Below are 22,091 nucleotides of genomic sequence, written 5' to 3'. Positions count from 1 at the left end.
GTTTCATATTTGGTACATAGGTACAGACTGTGGAGACGGTGTGTCGCGACATACGTTCGTCATCTAAAGTGGTTGCCATGGCAACCAGGATGCTGTTTTCCTTGTAGTAGCACAATTCTGTATATACCTTCTTGTTCGGGCGTATATTGTACTCACTTGAACTCTTGTTAATCATTGAATTCACTGTAAATATTCTTCAGGAAATATGTTATTCTTGTATCAGAACTGTTCTGTGATTAAATAACATAATATAAAATAAATTAAAAATTCGTGTTTTGAAGAGAAGTTTGTTTCACATAAATATGTCATCTGCCTGCTTTTATGATTGCATCTTCCCGAAAGAAAAGGACATAATGTGAGTGCTCCACAACTTTAGCTTCATCGTACTGCACAAGCAGAGCAAGGATGCGTCACAAAGTGCTGTCTGAAGGATCCATGAAGCCGAGCCTTCTCGGACGAGATTTCTCGAGCTGCCATCCCGAACTTTCCCACAAAACCATTCAACTGCAAGAGGGAGGAACTTGTTCTGAAATGTGCTCAGTTTGATCATGGTGGTCAGGTCACTCTGCAAAGCAAAGCTCGTGTCTCTGCCTCGTACATGGTTGCCCTGAGTGTTGTACAATCAAAAGAAAATCGCACACAATCGCTGAAACTCTGGCATTGCCATGCTCCAAGGATATTGGTTGTTTCGTCATCGAAGAATGCTTCAAAAAAGTTGAACATTGTGTCACAGTCCAATGATGCTGTGCATCGATGAATCTGTGATTTCTCAGTCGACATCCAACAGCAAGTGATCGTGTTACTCAAAGAAGCCTCCTTGGTCATGATTGCGATTTTAACTTGAGTCAACTGGCATCTCTTGCTGTGCTCAGATACTGGTCTATGCACAGTACATAGAGGACTCTGACTTCAAGGAAGAGTTCTTATTTTGTCACCCTTTGGATCGACGATGAAGGGAGAAGACTGCTTTGAGGCAGTATCAAACTTTCTTTGAACAAGATAGGTTCTTGTGGGGCAACGTGGGATGTACGACAGATAGACCCTGCAATGTGGGATGTCTTTCTCAATTCCAAATGCTCATGAAAGCAGCCAACTGCGACATCAGCAAGCTCCATTGCATGATTCACTGCTCTGCATGAGCTGCAAAGAAATGCTCAACTGTACCTGAGGATGTAGTGGCTGTGGTGAACTTCATCGACAAAGTTCCAGCTTTTCTGATGAAGCTGCAGCTCTGGCAAGAAAACGCTCAAAGCTGGCCTCTTCAATGTCTCTGAGAAAGTCGTTAACAGCTTGTCGGCCCTCCGTGAAGACCAAGTGGATGAGATTGGTGTTCTCATCCAGGACCACCTACTTTCCTTCAATCAGGAGTTTCATTACTATTTCCAGACCTCAGTGACTTGGATTATTATCAACTCGTTCAAAATCCACTCAAGATGGATGCTATATGAATAAAAATATCCTCATCGAAATGTGTTTGTAACTCGTCCTTTTGTTTCATGCGGCCTCGTCACCAGTAAATGTTTTGGAGTGTTTACCTTGCTGAAGTCATGTGACATGACCACATGTGTTCTTCATCACTTCAAGTCCATTAGTCACGTGATGATTGTTCTGTGGCACTCTCATCTCATCATATTCCATCCTTAACTGGGATATCCATTAATTAATTAAATTGTCACATGCTTGATTTATGTAATTCCACCTTGTAGTTGACGTTTGTACCACGTGTGTTATTTAACATTCCGTTTCTTGCAGACTTGACCTGGATACACGTGAATAGCATTGAGGAAGCTTTTGTGGTGCTCAATGCAGGCCGTCGGAACCAAAGCATGGCCTCCACCAAGCTGAACAAGCATTCGAGCCGCAGGTCTGTGATTTTTGTTGGTTCTATTCTTTCGGCCGATTCCACACACATTCGATAACGGTTCAGGAAATTGGAATGTTATGACCTATACATGTGCATGCATCTGTTCGTATCGGTCTGCACCTCAACTGCATGGTGTTCACATGACTGCCCAATAATTTAGTCCTGGTATTTATCGTGATGTTTGAATGCAATTTCTGCCAGACAACCACCCACCATTTACCTGCTTGACATGCTGACATCATTTGTTACAGTCACAGTATATTCTCGATACGTCTGATTCAGCGGACTGACAACGAGCATCCTGTGGTGAAACAAGTCAATGAGTGAGTACCTGCACCTGGATGTCGATCCCACATTCTTACGGCCATTATACAAACATGCACAAACTGTGGTGTGAATCACAGCTAATTCCTCCCTTTGTCTCGTCATGAACCTATGCAGTGCTTTGGTCAACCTGTGCACAAAAATGGATGTTTTATGAAACTGATACGAATCACTCTTGTATTGTTTTATGAAAGTTTCACTGCAGGAGTACATGTTATATATTCTTCCGTCTTTTAACATTACAAGGTGGGATTATTTTCTCTCCACTTGTTAATTTTTGTGAACGAGCTTTGGAGAATACCTTCATTGTCCCACATTTCCCATCAAACGGTCATTCCTTATTTGGCCTCTGACTTGCCATCGACTGTATTTGGAAACTCGAAGGGAACTCGGGAGAGCGCATACCTCCGCCAGACTGATTACGTTTACATTTTGTATTCCTCTGATAGGCCGGATCTGGATTCGAACCTGAACTAAAATTTAATGTGCTTGTTCTTGTCACCTAACAAACTTACCTCCCAAGTTTCGTCCGAATCTGTCCATAACTTTTTGAAATATCGTGCTATATATCATTTTAGCCCGATCTATCACTGGATGGTGAAGGATCGCTTTAAAAAAAAATTCTCATCTTGATCTTCACCAAAATCGAATCGATTCTTCCTTGTTACATACCGAACCTGCCCACCAAATTGTCTGAATCCGTCCACAACTTTTTTGAGATGTCCTGCTACAGTATATGTTGTTTTTAGCACTATTTTCCAAGGGTGAAGAATCGCTTTAAAAAAAATTCGGATAATCACCAAAATTGAATCATTCCGTCCTCGTCACATACCCAAGCTCGACACCAAATTTCATCTAAATCCGTTCACAAACAGACAGACACAGGGGTGAAAAACATAAACTGCGTCCACCTTTGATGGCAGAGGAAACACATTTATTTTGAATACGTTTTACAGTGGAGTGACCACATAAATGTGTAATTCATGTTTTGTTTTCTTTTATGTAATGTGAATTCTCATTGTTGGTATTGATAGTGTCTGCTGCACTCGAATAGCATAAATAAACTAGAAAGGCACTCGGTAGTAGCGCATACCTCCGACGCTCGATGCCTGATCCATGAGAACATATCAGGCCCAATACATTTTTGAAATGTCATGCAATATTATCGTTTCTGGCCCCATCTCTCAATGGCGAAAAATCACTTTAAAAAAAAAATTAAATGATTCTCTTATCCAGATTCGGATCTTCACCAAAATTTAATCATTTCTTCCGAGTCACACACCAAACTTGACCACCAAGTTTCATCCAAATCCGGCCTCAACTTTTTTTGTGATATCGTGCCATATATTAGCTTAGCCCTATCTCCCAACAGTGAAGAATCACTTAAAAATAAATTATCGGATCCGGATTCAGATCTTCACCAAAATTGAATCGATTCTTCCTCGTCACACATCAACTTGTCCAAGTTTCGTCCGAATCCGTCCACAACATTTTGAGATCCTGCACACAAAAACAAACAAACAGACAGAGGGGTGAAAACGTAACCTCCTTCGCCATTGGTGGTGGAGGTAACGTACCTCCGCCAGGCTAAACTGTTTACGTTTTGTCCCCTGCTGATGGGCTGGATCTGAATTGAGACCCGAACCAAAATTTTTGTCAACCTATCTACAAGTGTTTGAGGTATTGATATCTGTATGTGTGTGTGTATATATATATATATATATATATATATATATATATATATATATATATATATATATATATATATATATATATATATATATATATATATATATATATATATTGTTGTGGTTACCAAATTCGCAAACCACCATTCAGGTCCCTTAGGTGAGGTATCTCGGTAAGTACATGTGTAGTTAGGCCCAAACCCGTTGTCTAGTGGGAATACATGTCATTTATGCGTGCTGCGACTCTTCAGGATAGCCGTTTTTCTTTTACTATCTTTATTTTGGACCAACCGCCATGATTACAACCACAACCACCGCTTCACCACAACCGCCACGACCTTCACGTCACACCTCGCAACCGTAGCATCGCCACCGTTCTTGCCCCGCTGTGGGTACCGGTGTTGGACTCGTGCAGGGCGCGCGTCGAACAGCGTGTACAAAATCACGGATTTTGTGCTTCAAAAACGGATCAAAAACGACACACGCCCACTTTTTGCCGTCCAATCGGTGAGCGAGGGGCGATTTGACCCCGCCTCCAGGACGATCGAAATGTGCAAATTTGTGGATCAAAAAGCCTTCACGCCCACTTTTTCTCGGGCCAATGGGGAGCGAGGTGAAAGGTCAAAGGCGAAGCTACGGGGGGATAAAAGGACCGTGTTCGTCAGTCAGGAGAGTCGGTCGGAGAGTCAAGAAGAGGAGAGTCGGAAGCAGAGGGTCAAGACTTCGCGGGCGGTGGAGCTGCTCGTCGTGTGCGTTGGAACGGAGGGGACGAGCTGTGGAAAGGCGGCGACACCAGACGAGGGGGTGCTCGCGTCGTGCAGGGAGCTGCACCCGAGGGAGGCCGACAGCGCGACCTGGCCGAGGTGGAGACGCACACCAGGGATAATAAAGATCCTCTATACCCCGAGCATCAGCAACCCCCTCCTGTTTCCCCCCGCGCTGAGATAGTGCGACCAAGGGGGCCCCTTTCCCACCCCCTGCCAGACACTGTCCGCGAGGCCCGCGGAATTGGGGCGCCATCGCCGCTCCGCGTCTCATCACCAGACGGGTAGGCGCGACCCGGTCTCGGCCTCAGGCCCACCTCATTCTTGGGGATATTCTTTTCCTTGGTTTTGGGTATGTGTTGTCGGCGCCGTCTGTGAGGTAGAATTGTATAAGTGTTGCCGTGTGCTCGGTAGTCGGTATTAGCTCTGCATTGTTTTCGCTTTTATATTTGCTTTTTGTGTAAATGGAATTGTGTTTTTTCTGTGTGCTTTTGGTGGAATTGAATATGTGTGTTTCCCGTGTGCCGCGAATAAATGTGCTTTGTATTGAACTGTTTCCCGCTTCGCTTCGTCATTTCTTTCTTTGAATCCTCATCTTGCTTCACGTAAAGGGTTGGTAGTGGGCTGAATACGCCCGATAATTAATCGAACCGTCGAGGTCGACGAATAACACCGCTCGGTTATTCTGATAGTACGGAACGGGTCGCTTAAGTGGCCCGTGTCCGAAGTCGACCTGCGGCGAGGTGCGATCGCCCGGTCTACCCTCCGCGTGGGTACTTAGGTAGGTCGAATTTGGCGAGCAACCCTATCCCACGCGGGGGCTGATTGGCTCGATTGCGGTGAGACCGAAAGGTCCACCCGTGACTGGTTCCCGGCGTTAGTCCGAGAGGGTCACGACTGGATTGTCCGTCCGGTGGGCGACGTGCCGCGATTCGAGTTACGTGGCCGTCGCACGCCGGCGGGCGCGGAATCCGCAACAATATATACAGTGGGGAGAACAAGTATTTGATACACTGCCGATTTTGCAGGTTTTCCCACTTACAAAGCACGTAGAGGTCTGTAATTTTTATTATAGGTACACTTCAACTGTGAAAGACAGAATCTAAAACAAAAATCCTGAAAATCACATTGTATGATTTTAAAATAATTAATTTGCATTTTATTGCATGAAATAAGTATTTGATCACCTAACAACCAGTAAGAATTCCGGCTCTCACAGACCTGTTCAGTTTGTCTTTAAGAAGCCCTCCCATTCTCCACTCATTACCTGTATTAACTGAACCTGTTTGATTGAGTGTGGACAGCTGCCTTTTATGCAGATAACGAGTTCAATCAGACTCCAACCTCTCCACAATGGGCAAGACCAGAGAGCTGTCTGAGGACATCAGGGACAAAATTGTAGACTTGCACAAGGCTGGGATGGGCTGCAGGACAATAGGCAAGCAGCTTGGTGAGAAGGCAACAACTGTTGGCGCAATTATTCGAAAATGGAAGAAGTTCAAGATAACAGTCAATCTCCCTCTGTCTGGGGCTCCATGCAAGATCTCACCTCGTGGAGCCTCAATGATCATGAGAAAGGTGAGGGATCAGCCCAGAACAACATGGCAGGACCTGGTCAATGACCTGAAGAGAGCTGGGACCACAGTATCAAAGAAAACCAAAAGTAACACACTACGCCATCATGGATTAAAATCCTGCAGCGCACGCAAGGTCCCTCTGCTCAAGCCAGCGCATGTCTAGGCCTGTCTGAAGTTTGCCAATGACCATCTGGATGATCCAGAGGAGGAATGGGAGAAGTTCATGTGGTCTGATGAGACCAAAATTGAACTTTTTGGTTTAAAGTCCACTCGCCGTGTTTGGAGGAAGAAGAAGGATGAGTACAACCCCAAGAACACCATCCCAACCGTGAAGCATGGAGGTGGAAACACCATTCTTTGGGGATGCTTTTCTGCAAAGGGGACAGGACGACGGCACCGTATTGAGGGGAGGATGGATGGGGCCATATATCGCGAGATCTTTGTCAACAAGACCATTGGAGATGGGGCGTGGCTGGGTCTTCCAGCATGACAACGACCCGAAACACACAGCCAGGGCAACTATGGAGTGGCTCCGTAAGAAGCATCTCAAGGTCCTGGAGTGGCCAAGCTAGTCTCCAGACCTGAACCCAATAGAAAATCTTTGGAGGGAGCTGAAAGTCTGTGTTGCCCAGCGACAGCCCCGGAACCTGAAGGATCTGGAGAAGATCTGCATGGAGGAGTGGGCCAAAATCCCTGCTGCAGTCTGTGCAAACCTGGTTAAGAACTACAGGAAACGTCTGATCTCTGTAATTACAAACAAAGGTTTCTATATCAAATATTAAGTTCTGTTTTTCTGATGTATCAAATACTTATTTCATGCAATAAAATGCAAATTAATTATTTTAAAATCATACAATGTGATTTTCAGGATTTTTGTTTTAGATTCCATCTTTCACAGTTGAAGTGTACCTATGATAAAAATTACAGACCTGTACGTGGGAAAATCTGCAAAATCGGCAGTATATCAAATACTTGTTCTCCCCACTGTACATACATATATATATATATATATATATATATATATATATATATATATATATATATATATATATATATATATATATATATATATATATATATATATATACATACATGTCGAAACATCCATGCTCCTCGAGCCGAAACTGCTGCGAAAAGCAACTAAGAAGACCTACACAAGGTATGTGTGGTGCTGTATCAATCCCATCCCAGAGTTCCTCCCCTCTGGGAAGGTTTTGATGCAGCATAACACTTACCTTGTGTAGCCCTTATTGGTTGCTTTTTGCAGCAGTTTCGGCTGGAGGAGCATTGGAGGTGTTAATTTATTTCTGTAATCCCAGCCATCTGGGTTTAGTTGATTAGGTGAGAGCTGATTGGCTATTCCCTCAATTCACAGGTGAGAGATGTTGCTGTGTCTTTATTTATGTTAGTATATATATATATATATATATATATATATATATATATATATATATATATATATATATATATATATATATATATATATATATATATATATATATATATATATATATGTATATATATGTATATATATATATATGTATATATATATGTATATATATATGTATATATATATATATGTATATATATATGTATATATATATGTATATATATATATATATATATATGTATATATATATGTATATATATATGTATATATATATATGTGTATATATATATATATGTATATATATATATATGTATATATATGTATATATATATATATGTATATATATATATATATATATATATATATATATATATATATATATATATATATATATATATATATATATATATATATATATATATATATACACATGTCGTCTTTGGCCCCATTTCTCAATCGTGAAAAAATCACTTGATTTAAAAAATAAAAAAAACATATCCAGATCTTCGCTAAAATCTTATCAATTCGTCCTTGTCAAACAACTTTCCTCCAAATCCATCCACAACCGAGATGTCCTGCACAGATGGGTGTAAATGAGCTCCGTCCACCTTTGGTGGCAGAGGTCACGAAAGGAATTCTAAAATCAGGTTTAACGCTGAAACTTCCTGAGCGAATTGGTGTGAAGCAAGTCGATGCAATTCATTTTCTTCAACGTGTACTTGTAACAAAGAGATTATATGACCAATTTATTGCTGACCTGTATAACTGATAGTTAAACTGAGGTACTCTCCCTCTCCACCAAGCCTATCACGTTTGACTTCTCATTGCTTGATTTTAAAAGTCATTCAAGGGAGATTTATTTAATGTTTTGCGCTTTGTCCCACTCTTCAGGTTCTCTGTGTGTGACCTGGCGGGTTCTGAACGATCTAGTAAAACGCACAGTTCCGGTAACCGTCTGCAGGAAGCGTGCAAGATCAACAGATCTCTGCTCAGTCTTGGAAAATGCATCTGGACCCTCCGGCAAAACCAGCAACGGTCAGTCTACCATCTATATATACAGTGATGGAGGGAATGTATTGTGTGTTTCATCTCCTCCTCCTCCTCCTCCGAGGGTTTGACCGAGGAAGCTGAAACTTTCAGGGATTATGAAGTTGTGCCTCTGAAAGTTGCATTTGATTTCAGCAAGTTTGGGGAAATAAATAAATCTGCCCATCTTGACATTATCTTCCTTTAGGAGGGAGGGTGGTTGTGCAATTGGAATTAACCAAGTTGTATCACAATGCAATATGTGTCTTTTTGCTTCATGGATCTCATCCGGGTTATTTATTTTATTTTTGGAAGCAATTGAGTCAGTGATTTGTTGCCTCTACACCGCCAAAGTAAAGATGTCGTGACATGTTGCACACTTGGACCAAGATCGCCCATAGGGCAGGAACTCTGCTGGTGATGAAAATTAGAGCTCCAGGCCGTGTCACGACTCGTCGAGAAACTTTTCTCAGCTTGAACCAATCCTGGATGTGTTGCCACACTGCTGCAAGCTATTCAGCTGAGGAGGCAGAAATTGGTAATTATTTCAGGGTCCAGTGATAACTTGCCCATTGTTCAAGACACTGAGCTCCTTATCTCCCAACTCATGCTGGCAGACGGAAATCTCAGTTTCATGTCCATCTGATGGAAGAGACACACCAATTCACGTATCTCCCTGCCTGCAAAAACACCAAGGTAGGAGTTTTATAGCTTGGTCAGGATTCAAACCGGGGCGAGATAGCTTGGAGGTGAGTGCATACTTCCTTTGCTGTCATTCCAGCCATCAACCCACCACTAGTTGATTAATAAAACACATGATTCAACCATTGCGTTCTGTTCCCAAGTGATTTGGCTTTGGCAAATGTTTCATGCTTTAACACCAGTGTGGTAATGAACAATAATTTTGAACATTCTCAGTTTGTTCATTTAACCCCCTTGGTCCTCGATCAGGAGACCACTTGAGTGTGATTTGTATTGATTTTGTGCTGAAATAAGATGAGAACGCTCATTTTTGAAGTTTTGCTGGTCATTGTTGGTTCAGGATGCAACACCATTATGTTTACTGTCCAACGATGACATATTCTAAGTGTCAAGCACTTGTATTGGAATATGTCTTTCATTCCAGACTAACTTCACACTCGTGCTCTCTGAAAGGACAATATGGTAAAACTCCCCTCTCTACCTTCTTTACAATCCTTTTGAGAAAGTTCAGTCACTCAAACTCCTGGTTCTCCCCATCAGTCATAGCTCGTAATCTTTCTTGGGCAAACCACATTTCAAAATTGGCCTCCAAAGCCATTCACCGACTGGGCATCCTCTATCGTACAAAGTCCTTCCTTGGCCTACCTGAACTCTGATCCACCTACGAAACCTTCATCCGCAGCTTGATGACTGCTCTCCCCTCTGGGTTGGCTCCCCTGCCTCACATCTTGACCAGCTTGAAGCCATGGAAACCAAAGCCTTGAATATTATTGCAATCTCTCGTGATTAAGCTGAGTTTATGGGCTTATCACTTCACCATCACAGACAGGTTGGTGGTCTCTTATTCCCCCTCCTTTCTGGTCTTGCACCATTTGCTCTCTCTGTGATTTGTGCCACCCCCCCATCCCTGCAGGGTGCATGTGATCCACCACAAGCCCCCCTTCTGGTGACACTCTCTCCCAAAATCCAGACTCGCTGCTCACCTCATTTGTTTCTCTTCCTCTCCCTGAACCTGTGGAACCAACTACCACATTATCTTCAATGTCATTCTCTTCTCCAGATGTTACCAATCAAGTTGTCTTGGAGCCATGGAAACCAAGACAATGAAGTTGTCTGGTTGACAAGACAGCTGTTTATCACCATCTCAAATCATACCACCCTCCTAATTTTCTAGTTTTCCTTCCTGAGAGTGTGCTTTCTCTACTTTGCCCAACCCTTCATTCAAACCCCACACTTTATTTATTTCATTGTGTGTGTGTGTGTGTGTGTGTGTGTGTGTGTGTGTGTGTGTGTGTGTGTGTGTGTGTGTGTGTGTGTGTGTGTGTGTGTGTGTGTGTTTTATTCCCTTGCATCCTGATCTGTTCATTGTTCTCACACTTAAAGGATCCTTAACTGCAAACAAAAAAAACCAAGAACACTCAAACCTTCAGATCAAGCCTTTTACCTTCCTCACCTTCCAACATTTTGGTGTTCCTGGCATAGCTACATGTCGTTGATCCAATAGACAAATCATGACCAAATTAACCTTTTTAAGTGTCGATTGACTCGCCCATCACTGCTGTGATCGCTTTATCGTAACGTGTGTTTGTGATGTCTGAGGCCGAGTCTCGTTGAACTCTGGCGTTGTTGAGCTGCTGTCGATGGGGGACACCAGTGTGCTCTTGGTTGCAGTCGTATCGGTGGCTCAACGGGAAACTTTGATGTGCGATAGTCTCCTCTCCTTTAGGTTCGATCTCTGTCTCTGTCTGTCTCGCACACACCGGTTTCCAAAACACCTTTTTGGGGTGTTTTGCCATTGTGGACGAGTGGTAGAGAACATCGAGTCCTCACCATCGACTAAACATTATTTAATTTAATTGCTTTGCAATGTTTTGTTTTCATTTTAAGAAATGATCTAGTCAAGCTGTGAGTTCATATATATATATATATATATATATATATATATATATATATATATATATATATATATATATATATATATATATATATATATATCTTCCTGCTGTTGAGTTGTGCTAATTATGAATCTCCAGATGAGTTCACTGTGTTTGTGACCATTTAGTGTTCAACATCCTTGTTGGTTGTTTGAGGTTTTTATGACCATTTGTGATGTTCTTGTTCCTCAGTTCCCAGCAGAGTCTGGTGCCGTATCGTGAGAGCAAGTTGACCCAGATATTCCAGTCGTTCCTATCAGGCCGTGGTCATGCCTGTATGGTGGTGAACATCAATCCCTTGGCGTCCATGTTTGACGAGAACTTCCACGTCCTCAAGTTCTCTGCTCTCGCCAAGCAGGTGAGCAGCAAGTTTAACTCGGCCACGGGAAAGTAGGTTGAGTTGATTTTTTTTTTTTTTTCTACTCGTTCACACAAAGTGAATCGAAGAGTTGTTGAGGATGTTTTCAAAAGATGGGCATAAGAAAATGAAGTTTGGTGTTTGTGAGCGACAAAGTGAGGGCAAAATGTGTTTGTCCTGTGGCTCGTAATCTCTCCATCCAGCAGGGTTTAGTAAATCTCTCAAACTATCACTTGTCCAGGTGAAACTCGTAATTTTTCTCCCCATCCTTCCGGAGGGTGGCGGTGTGATTTTTCTGCTCATGACCTCACGCTGGATACCCCGAGCACGTTCATGCAACGACGGGGACTGGCCCAGCTGTTTTTGATTCTGTAATTATAAGATGCACGCACACAGACAATTGTTTGTCGTAGGCATGGGTGAAACTCCTTCCGTACGTGTACGGAAATCCGTGTTTTTGTAACGACACGTGCAGAGGTTCCCATATTTTCATTGGCAGATAAGCATGCCCTGCTTATCGGGAATCGAGGTGCTACTTCGATATGCTGATTCGTTTCTTACCCATTTTATCCGGATGGGGTGAAATGCAAACCCATCATGACCACGACGATGTGACTTGATCACATGGTTATTTTTGTTTTTTTTTGTTTTGTTTTTTTAAGCTCACCTGGAAGGTAGTTCCATGCAGCTCACGGGATAACGCTCAGTCCGTCTGCACACAAACACTTGCAACTTCCTCTCTGAAACTACACGCACGTTTCTGATGAAACTTGACCACAACCTTAATCACCCATGATGTACCAAAGTTTGTTCACACCATTTTTTAAAATCAGGGTCTCGGAGAGTTTACAGGGCCATTGCCCCCCCAAAATAGGTATTTGCTATGACATTGGTACATTTTGCTGAATCCGTCTCACGTTTACTTTCTCCTCAGTATCATTATTCTACCAGGTGAGTGCCCAGGGGTGTTGCCCTTATGTTTGTATGGTGCCTTTGTCAACGTTTGGCGGGATACAAAAGCTTGCAAGCGTGTTGCCGTGTTCATCAGGCAGGAGAAGATCTGTCTGTCAGTAAATCCGGAACTCTCATCCATTGTTGGACGTCCCCATCGTCGTTCCTTCCGATGAACTTCATGGAAAATTCCGAAGTGCCGCCTTTACATTGCACGAAGGAAAGGCTCAATTCTGCTTCACACAAATACAAAACCTGATAGTCTGGTTATGGTGGTTTGTGACCACATCAATACAAGACCAATAAATATAAACAAGGAACTTTGACGCAGAAGGCTATTTGGCCCATCCTGGCTGTGCTGCACCACCACCACCACCACCATTATATAAACCCATCAGGTTCTCGACTCATCCGGTTGGGTGGGGGGGGGACGACTGGGGATGACAAAAGTGTGGCGGGCACAGGGACGAAAGTGTTATAAATGCAAATAAAATCAATATTTTAAAACTCGTTGGTTTATTACGACTTTCCCTTGTGCACGTGGCATGGTTTGTGTGTACCGGCTGCTGCTGGAGGGGGTGGTAATTGGTAATTCCGTTGTTGGTGTTGATTCCGTTCTTTTACACTACATAACCAATTTTAACCTCCCCCGGGATTCGCCATTGAAGTCACACAAAAATGATTTGCTTAGGTTTGAGGGAGAAAAATGGGGGAGGAAGAGTAGGAGAGGTGGGAGTGAAAGGGGGTGGGTGACGAGCCCTCACACCTTGAAGTGCAGCGTATCCTCCTGCGTTCCTCCACTTGACTCGTCCACATTCCTGAGAGGGTCCTTGGTCTGCTGGCCGGTGTCAGCCCTTTGGTGGGGGAAGAATTTTGGGAGGGGGGGGGGGTTGTCCAGTCAAATTGATGGAGGGAAGAGATGACCAGGCCCATGGAACGGTACGTGTTGGCCAGACTAAAGTAACGTCGATCGGCTTTCCACATCTCAAACTTTTGCCCGAGTCTCTACGTATAGTTGATGATGAATGTTCTGCTTTTTCTGAGGTGCAAAAAAAAAAAAAAAGGTTTTCATTCGACACTTGTCTTTCAGGTTGTGACGTGCACATTGAAACCGCCAGGGCGAAGCAGGAAGCGTTCGTCCCATGGTATAACGGACTCGTCTTTGCTTGCCGAAGCCCCGGAACCTAAACGAAACAAATCTATTGCCTGGGAAAGTCAAAACCTCTCAAATGTTCCAGAGGAGGGAGAAGGAGGAGAAGAAGACGATGACGAAGAAGAAGAAGAAGAAGAAGATGATTCGTCTGCAGAGGTTTGTGCACTGTTGTGTCCCCTTGCGTGAGCATGTACGTCTATAAATCCCTCGAAAGCGCTCTGCATCACTTTGTCATGCACTATGTTTGTTGCAGGACAGAAATGATTACATAAAGCAATTGAATGCACAGCACGAGGAGGAAAAACGACGTATTTGGGAAGTGGTCGAAGCTAAAATCAGAGAACAGGTTGAGGACGAAGTTCGACAGGACACGTCAAAAAAGTGGTCCGTGATGATGAATAACATGAGGGACACGTACACGTGAGTATGTTGAGCCAATTAGCAGTTTGCAGACTTTGTTTTGAGCAGATTATTTTAATAAAGCACCCATTATGCTTTTGGATAAACCCCATCGAGTATTAGTCAATATTTTCATCTGACTTGACTTTCTGTGGTTTGATTGTGGAAACAAAACGTATGGGAGAAGGGTTGGATGATCGTCACGGTTCGAATGTGTGAATGGCAGGAGGATGTTACGACAGACCGAGGATATGTATGAGACTCGTATTGAACAGCGCACAGAAATCATTTCCACTTCCTGGAAGGCCTATTTTGATGAATGCCAGGAAAGCTCGAGTCTACAGTTGGAAGAGGAAAAGCTCAAAGTCCAGGTGTGTGCTCGAGTTGTGAAATCTTCTTCTTCTTCTTCTTCTTCTTCGATGTACTCGACTGTATTTATTGAATTTACTATCGTGCCGGCACGATTGTCTGGGTAACAAACTGGATAGACCAAAATAAATCAAATTTTCAACAAACCCTTGTGAGAATATTGAGAAGACTAATTGATAATGGGTCAATGTCAAAGGGCAATGTCACAATTAACACAAATTGCTCTTGTGAGCCCGTCTGCCGCAGCTCAGCATGAGACTGCTTTTTATTTTTTATTTAATTTTATTGTTTGTTTTTTGTTTTTCTTTTTTTTTTTAATCGCTTCGATGCTGCTTTATTTACGATTGGGCTCCAGTGTGTCTGTCCAGGCCATAATTAATTACCATTTGAGCTTTTGCCATGGAATTTTCAACAAACCTTCATTCTGAGCATATGGAGAAAATTAAAAAAAAAAAAAAAAAAAAAAATATATATATATATATATATATATATATATATATATATATATATATATATATATATATTCAAACTTTTCATCATGATTTGTTCAGGGACAAAGTGAATGTGCAGTGGCTTTGCATTTTTGAGATGCTTTGTCTGTTACTACTTGTTTGGTATGTTTAGAGAAAAGCCATTATGGCTCTGGAAATGACAGATCAGTCCACGTCCGCACTTTGTTCAGTTTGCCCTTTGTTGGCAATAGATTTGCTTTTCTTTTATCTTTTTTTTTTTTTAATTTCAATCTGTCTCGGTTCGTCTCGAGTTTTGTGCGTCCGCATCCATATCGCAGACATGTATGGAACGATTTTATTCGTACTTGGCACAAAGATAAAACATGATGGGATACATATGCACATCCATTTTGTTTTGCGATGCAATCAAAGATGGCCGACTGTTAGACTGGTGGCCATTTTAGTTGTGAACTTGGGGAAAAAAAAGACATAAAATGTCACAGCCCCTGTTTTTGTAATTTTGTTTTTCGGAGTTGAAGGTTGAACCCTTCCCCTCAGCAACCACTTTGCCAAATGACACAATTATCAGAGTAGGAGTGACCCTCTTCCCCCCCCCAACCATGGAGAATATTTTAATTTCAGATGGGGAAATAGGTTTGAGTAACTGGAATGTGCAATGACCATAAAGTCAGAGGCAGAGGATTCAGGTGGGTGCAAATGTGTGGAGGAGGGTGGAGGTATTAATGGCAGACAGTCATCAAGGAAATTGAAGGGAAGGTTCTGATGCGTGGAATGCCGGCCTACCTTTATGGGCTGGAACCGGTGGCACTGACAGACGATAACAGGCTGCAGGTTTGCGAGACCAACTGGGTCAGGTGGATTGCCGGAGTGAAGAGGTTGGATAGGAGGATGGATGAACTGGGGCAGGAGACTGGTTTGCAGATGAGCTTGATGGGGATATTGGTGAAATGCCAGCTGAGATGGTTGGACACTTAGTGTGGATTGGGGTGTGGGGGGGAGGATGGTAAAGAGAGTGAATATGTTGAAGGAGTAAGGTAGAAGGAAAAGAGTTTGACTGTTGGCGAGATGGGAGGATTGGGTGAGTAGGGATATCAATGAGGTGGGGGTGTTTGTGGAGTGGAGACAGTTGGCCGAGGACAGAGGGAAGTGGAGGAATAATGCGATCAGCTGGCAGGGCAGAAGCTTGGTACCATCACACTTCATGCTTTTATAAAAGGAAGAGGACGAAAAGAAGAACTTGTGTTAAAATAAGTTGGGGTTTAAATTTTTGTTCGGGAACCAATTGGTCACTTATTACACGTATTTAAAGGGGATTTATTGTTCCGGTTTATGAACATCCAGCTTACAAACTCCCATTGTGTTCGGAAACCGGGAACTGCCTCTCCTGTATTCCAATCTCTACCATACTCATTGAGAACCGTACTTGGTAGAGTGCGTACCTATGCTAGGCTGAACTGTTTGTGTTTTGTGTCCCACTGGCTTGGATCCAAAATCGAATTTGCTTGTTCTTGTCACGTACCCCAGCTCCTCCTCCAGGTTTTGTCAAGGGGGGTGGAGGAGAAAACCCCTTGAATTGCAAGTTTCTCAAATTGCAACAAAATTATTTGAGGCTTTGTCTCCATGCAGTGTTGGATTTTTCAGGTTTTTGTATAATGGTGACAGCAAATCGAATGTGACCCCCCCCACCCCTGACCCTCATTTCTTTGATTGCTTTATCCAGGAACGAGAAAAATGCATTGCTCATTTAGAGCAACAACTACAGAGCCTTCCACAGGATCTTGAAGAAATTCGGACAATTGGAGAGACTGTGTGCCATGACCTGGAGGAGCCAAATGTTCCAGAACAGGCTTCATCTGTGCAGTTTACTGGTGAAGTTGTTTTTTTTTTAAATATTTATTTCTTTGTATTTGAGCTTTCACAGTTTGGAACGCACATCAATTTTTCTCAACATATTTGTTTTCTCGTAGTTGCATAATTGTTCTTTGAAAAGCGATCCATACGTAATTTGTCGCATTTTGCAACTCGGACACTCGTGCCGTTAGCTTGCAACCCATTGCGTTGGACTTGTGCCGATTGCTCGATTTTCACTAATGTCTCGTACTTGGTTGATGTGATGATTGGGAGTTTGAGTTGTAGGGAAGATTGGTCAGTGCATTGTTGTTCCCGCCCTACTTGAAGACTCGTACCAAATTTATTTTGACGTCGATCGCCTACATTCGTTTTAATAAGAGCAAGCAATGCACATGAATGAATGTGGTGTTTTAAAAAAAAAAAATTACATTTTTTTTTTTTGTGTGGTGATTGTCTTCTATTTGCATCCTCTGCTCCATCTGCAGAATTGACTCGACCTTGTAGTGCCAATCTTGCTGTGCAGACCGAGGTTGTTGAACTCCGTGAGATGTTGAAGGAGAGCGGAGAAGCTTTCCTTGAGAAAAATGCTGAATTATCTACTCTCCAAGAAAGCCTGAAAGAGAAGGTCTGCCTGTTCTTTGGGGGTTTTTTCTCTTGTTTATTAATTGATTAGGATGTTGCAATGTAGTTTGATTTTTAGCTCAACTGGAACGTAGTTCCAGAGAGCTTATGGGATGGTGCGTCGTCCGTCCATCAGTCTGTCCACAAACATTTGCAACTTCTTCTCTGAAACTACACATACGATTTCGATGAAACTACCACAACCTTGATCACCTGTGATGTACCAAAGATTGTTCATCATATTAAAAAAACATCAGGCCCTCAGGTTGTCTATGGGGGTTGCCCCCCAAAATAGGTATTTGCTTTTCTCTCAGAAAGTACACGTGCCATTCCGATGAAACTTGACCACAACCTTCATCACCCGTGATGTACCAAAGTTTGTTCACAACATGAAAAAAAAATCTGGGTCTAAAGGGGTATACGTGGTGCGGGGGGGAGGGGGTTTCCCCCCAAAATATGTATTTGCTTTATTCTCCACAACTACACATACAATGTTGATGAAACTTGACCACAACCTTCATCACCCGTGATGCACTAAAGTTTGTTCGACGTTAAAAAAAAAAAAAAATTGGGGTTGAAGGGGTTTTAGGTGGGGGTTCCTCCCCAAAATAGGTATTTACTATAGCATTGGTACATTTTGCTGATTCTGTCCCACGTTGACTTCCTCCTCAGTAACGGTATTCTCGTGCCCAGGGGTATTTCCCCCTGTGTTTCTTGAATTGCAACAAATTAATTTGAGGCTTTGTCTCCATGCAGTGTTGGATTTTTCAGGTTTTTGTATAATGGTGACAGCAAATCGAATGTAAAATGCACATTTGGCTTGTGTGTAACGTCGACAATGGGTGCAAATTCCACTCGTGAGGGCGGAGTGCTTTGTGAAGAGGACTGTTGCCATGAGAGAGTGAGAGAGAGATAGAGATAGAGATAGAGATAGAGATAGAGATAGAGATAGAGATAGAGATAGAGATAGAGATAGAGATAGAGATAGAGATAGAGATAGAGATAGAGATAGATTGAGTATGCAGGAGATAGTGAGTCGAAGATGGAGAGTGTGTGTTTTACATCATTAAAGGATACTTTGTGAACCATGGAGTTATTTTTGTTTGTTTGTTTGTTTTTCCTTCTTGCTGGGAAAACTGTTTTTAACTAATTGTGGTTTATGAACTATACGAGGACTGGCCGTGTAGGTTTTTGTTTGTTTTGATTGAGTACATTTTATAAATCTGTCTCCATTTACTGGTCCGTATGACTGCAGAACGACGACTTGGCCCAGGCCCGAGTGTGCATTAACGAACTTAAAGAGCGAATGGCCCACTTGGAAGACGAGCTTAAGAAGACCAGAGATAATGCCACAGTTCCGGCCCATTGCGGGGCCAGAACGAATCCACCACCGTCCGAAAAAGGTGCTAACCAAAGGGGTCCTTTACAAACACTCCAGACTAAAAACAGGCCAAAAACTGCAGGGAAACAGGTCTGTGTTCTGATGTCGCATGTTGGAAAGAAAGGTGGTGCAGGCCCCAGGAAGGAGAAAATCTGAGACGTTTCTTTAAGCATTTACCAAAGATTATGAACTTGAACCTTTGCTGTCTTTTTTTTTCATTTACCTTGTGTTTTTTTTTTTTGTTTGTTTGTTTTTTTTAAAGTTTATTTATTCTCACTCCTCTTTCCATTCACTTTTTTATTTTTTAACCAGGGTTTTTCAATTTAAAGTTTTCTCATTCTCATGAGCTCTTTTGGATACTTCATCCCATTTTGATGCACAATCATGTATTCCCTTCCTTTTACTCCATCAAAATTCCTCCAACATTTTGCTTGCTCTTAGCAAAGGCCACCATGGGATTTTCCATGTCCACCAATGAATGGAGGCAGACTGGACACCCGGTAAACGTCCATCTGAAGGACGGCACACACGTTGACTCGCTCTGCCTGTGAAACACCAGGATTTATAGCTGTCAGGATTTGAGCCCAGGCTCGATAGCTTCGAGATGAGTGTGCCTACTCGAGGCCACTTTATTAGCCCAATCTGTCAGTTATGGTCTACTTTGCTCAATTCTGTGGTGGTGCTTCAATTGATTGAGTTTGTCTTTGTGCTTTTGCATATGTAAACATAAAATCTGCTGACATATATTATTGTAAATAAACGGATATTCTTACAATTGTTGTTGTGAACCTTTTATTTTCCTGAATGTTTGTCCTTTGGGTGAATACTTCTGCTTTCCTAATACTGCTGTTTCTTTTAATATTGAGCATCAAAAACTTGCCTTTTTTTTGAAGTTGGAACTTTCAACTACTTTCTAACATTGGGCTTTTCTGCCTTTCTACCAGGACCAGCAGTTGGGAAAATAGAAGAGCCAACTTATGGGGAAGCATGGGAAAAGACAAAGGTGTTGCATGGAGCGAGCGAGCGATGCACCGAGGTGTACGCTTCTCACACAAAGGTCTCATTTGAGTTGTGCCATTTGAAGGAAGAATTAAACCAGTGCAAAAAACAATATGATAGGGATTGCTGTGATCTGGGTGAACGGTTAAATGAAATGAAAATAAGTTTGGAGCTTAAAACTAACGAGGTAGATCGAGAGACTCGAAAGAATCGGGAACTAGTACGGCAGCTTGAGAACTGCAAGGAGGAAGAAGTGAAGGCTCTGAGTCGGTCACAGGACTTGTTCACCGAACTCGAGTTGAACAAACGGTTTGTTGAAGACTTTGCACGTGAGGCAGATGTGCACAAAGAAACGACTTTGGAACTGAATCGTCGTCGTGAAGAAGTGGATGTATTGCATTGTCAATTGAAAAGAGCACAGGAGGACACTGAACTGAAGGCTCGGTTTATACATGACGCGGAAGGATCTTTGAAAAAGGTAGCTGGTATCGCGTCGTCTTTGACGTTGATGCTGTCTGAGTTCATGAATTCATTGCAGGAGAAAATGACCTTGATAGAATCAAAAATTGCAGCAAATGAGAAAAACTTGTGTTTTGTAAAGCAGGCTCGATACAAGGAGATTTGCAAGCTGAAGTCAGCTGTCGAGGTAAAGAAGCAAATGGCAGCTGATTTTGAAGAAGCACAGAAGCGTTTGGAGCAAAGTTCCATGGTTGTGAACAAAGAGATGGAAAATCGTAGTAAAATGGCCAAAAAACTGCAGAGTATTGAGAAAGAGTTTGTCATGGCAAAGGTTAATGCAGATAATTTGGTGAAAGAGTTAGCACATACTCACGGTGTTATTGCAGACATGAAGTGTAATGAAGAGACAAAAAGGTTCGAGTTTGACCAGCTCTCTAAAGAGCTTGAAGCTGGTTGTTCCAAATTACAGCAAGCAAATGAGGTTTCATTGAAAGCTCAGGGTGTGGTCGCTGATCTACAGAAGTTCATAGAAAACTTCAGGAGTCATGCTGCCAGAAAGCCGATTGACGAGACAAAGATTGATCCACTCGATGAAAAAGTGGAAAATTTGTGCTTGCAGTTGCTCAAAGCGTTGGAGGTGCTATTCAAGATCCTTGGCGCAAAGACTGAGACAGAGCACATTGAGGTGGGGAGGACTTTTGAGGTTTTGCTTAAAATGCAAGACCAAAAGCAAGAGCATTGCCGGCTCCAACAAGAGTTGGATGAAGTGCGGACATGCTTGAAGCAGAAGGGATTGGATGTGAAACAAAAAAATGAAACTGTTGAACAACTTTCATTAGAGTTGAAAGATGCCAAAAATGATAAGCAGAAGACTCTAGCTCAGTTGCAGACCTTGTCGCTCGAGTTGAAGTCCAGCCAGCGGGTTGTTGAAGATTTTCGGGATGAAATTGCTGCAAAGAGTTCTTCACTTGATCTGTTGCAGGAAAAAGTGGAATCGTTGCATTTGAAGCTGCAGCATGCCGAGGAGGCTGCCTTGAATGCTGAAGTATTGCAGGATTATGTTGAAAAACGCACCAAAGAAACGTGCAACGCATTAAAAAGCATTCTGGAGATACAGTCTGCAAATATGAATACGCATGAAGAGCAGTTAAGAAAACTTTCAACCAAATTGTCATCGATTGAGGAGAAGGTACGTATTGAGTGCCAGGTGAAAGCCCAGACGTCGCACGACCTACAGAACGCGAGACTGGCGTTGACCGTGAAGGAAAAGGAAAGTGCCGAACTGCTCAAAGCGAGGGAAACCATTCGGACATTGCAAGATGAGATGAGGATTTGTGGAGATACGATGCAAGCATTGGAAAACACACTGAAGGATGGACAGCTCAAGAAAGAAGAGTTGATAAGGTAAAATTAAGATATTTATTCCGTGGATTTTAACTTTTGCATCTTTTCTGGTTTGTAAGTTTTGTTCCAATTGGTGATCTGCAGAACAATGTGCAAACCCTCAAGTTGGATACTTTGTTTTATCGAAGGTAATCTCAATTTAAAATAGATAAATATTGACCATTCTACACACCAGCATGTGGCAGATGTTCTTTTGGTGTTTCTACCTGAACATTGTTTTCAAGTTGTCATGGTGAACTTCTTATAATTATCTCTGCATCATGTCTTGGTCCAATACCCTTTAATTATTGGGTCAAATTTCTTTCTTTTTCTTTTTATCACCATGCTAATGTCCAAATTTGTTTTTACATTAATAACTCGTGATCAGTTGTTATTGTGCCAAAGCCAATTCATTCAATCCTGTC

The 22,091-nt window shown here is 42.3% G+C and overlaps 1 protein-coding gene across 7 annotated transcripts in view; it reads left to right on the top strand.

Annotated features, from left to right (window-relative positions):
* LOC147033866 (uncharacterized) overlaps positions 1-22,091 on the top strand; it is a 113,294-nt gene that overhangs the window by 28,082 nt on the left and 63,121 nt on the right. For all 7 annotated transcript variants that reach the window (XM_085872042.1, XM_085872044.1, XM_085872040.1 and 4 more), the window contains 11 exons: positions 1,753-1,864; positions 2,116-2,187; positions 8,499-8,642; positions 11,462-11,627; positions 13,669-13,887; positions 13,985-14,151; positions 14,357-14,501; positions 16,693-16,840; positions 17,309-17,448; positions 18,700-18,847; positions 19,770-21,687. In XM_085872042.1, coding sequence (XP_085728168.1) covers positions 1,753-1,864; positions 2,116-2,187; positions 8,499-8,642; positions 11,462-11,627; positions 13,669-13,887; positions 13,985-14,151; positions 14,357-14,501; positions 16,693-16,840; positions 17,309-17,448; positions 18,700-18,847; positions 19,770-21,687 — 3,379 coding nt within the window. The remainder of the gene's footprint in view (positions 1-1,752; positions 1,865-2,115; positions 2,188-8,498; positions 8,643-11,461; positions 11,628-13,668; positions 13,888-13,984; positions 14,152-14,356; positions 14,502-16,692; positions 16,841-17,308; positions 17,449-18,699; positions 18,848-19,769; positions 21,688-22,091) is intronic.

Source organism: Eptatretus burgeri, chromosome 1 (genome assembly GCF_056783735.1).
Source record: "Eptatretus burgeri isolate ZD-2024b chromosome 1, Ebu_testis_v1, whole genome shotgun sequence".
Classification (NCBI taxonomy): domain Eukaryota; kingdom Metazoa; phylum Chordata; class Myxini; order Myxiniformes; family Myxinidae; genus Eptatretus; species Eptatretus burgeri.
The sequence above is the reverse complement of the archived record's forward strand: the minus strand, read 5'-3'. Positions and strand labels throughout refer to the sequence as shown.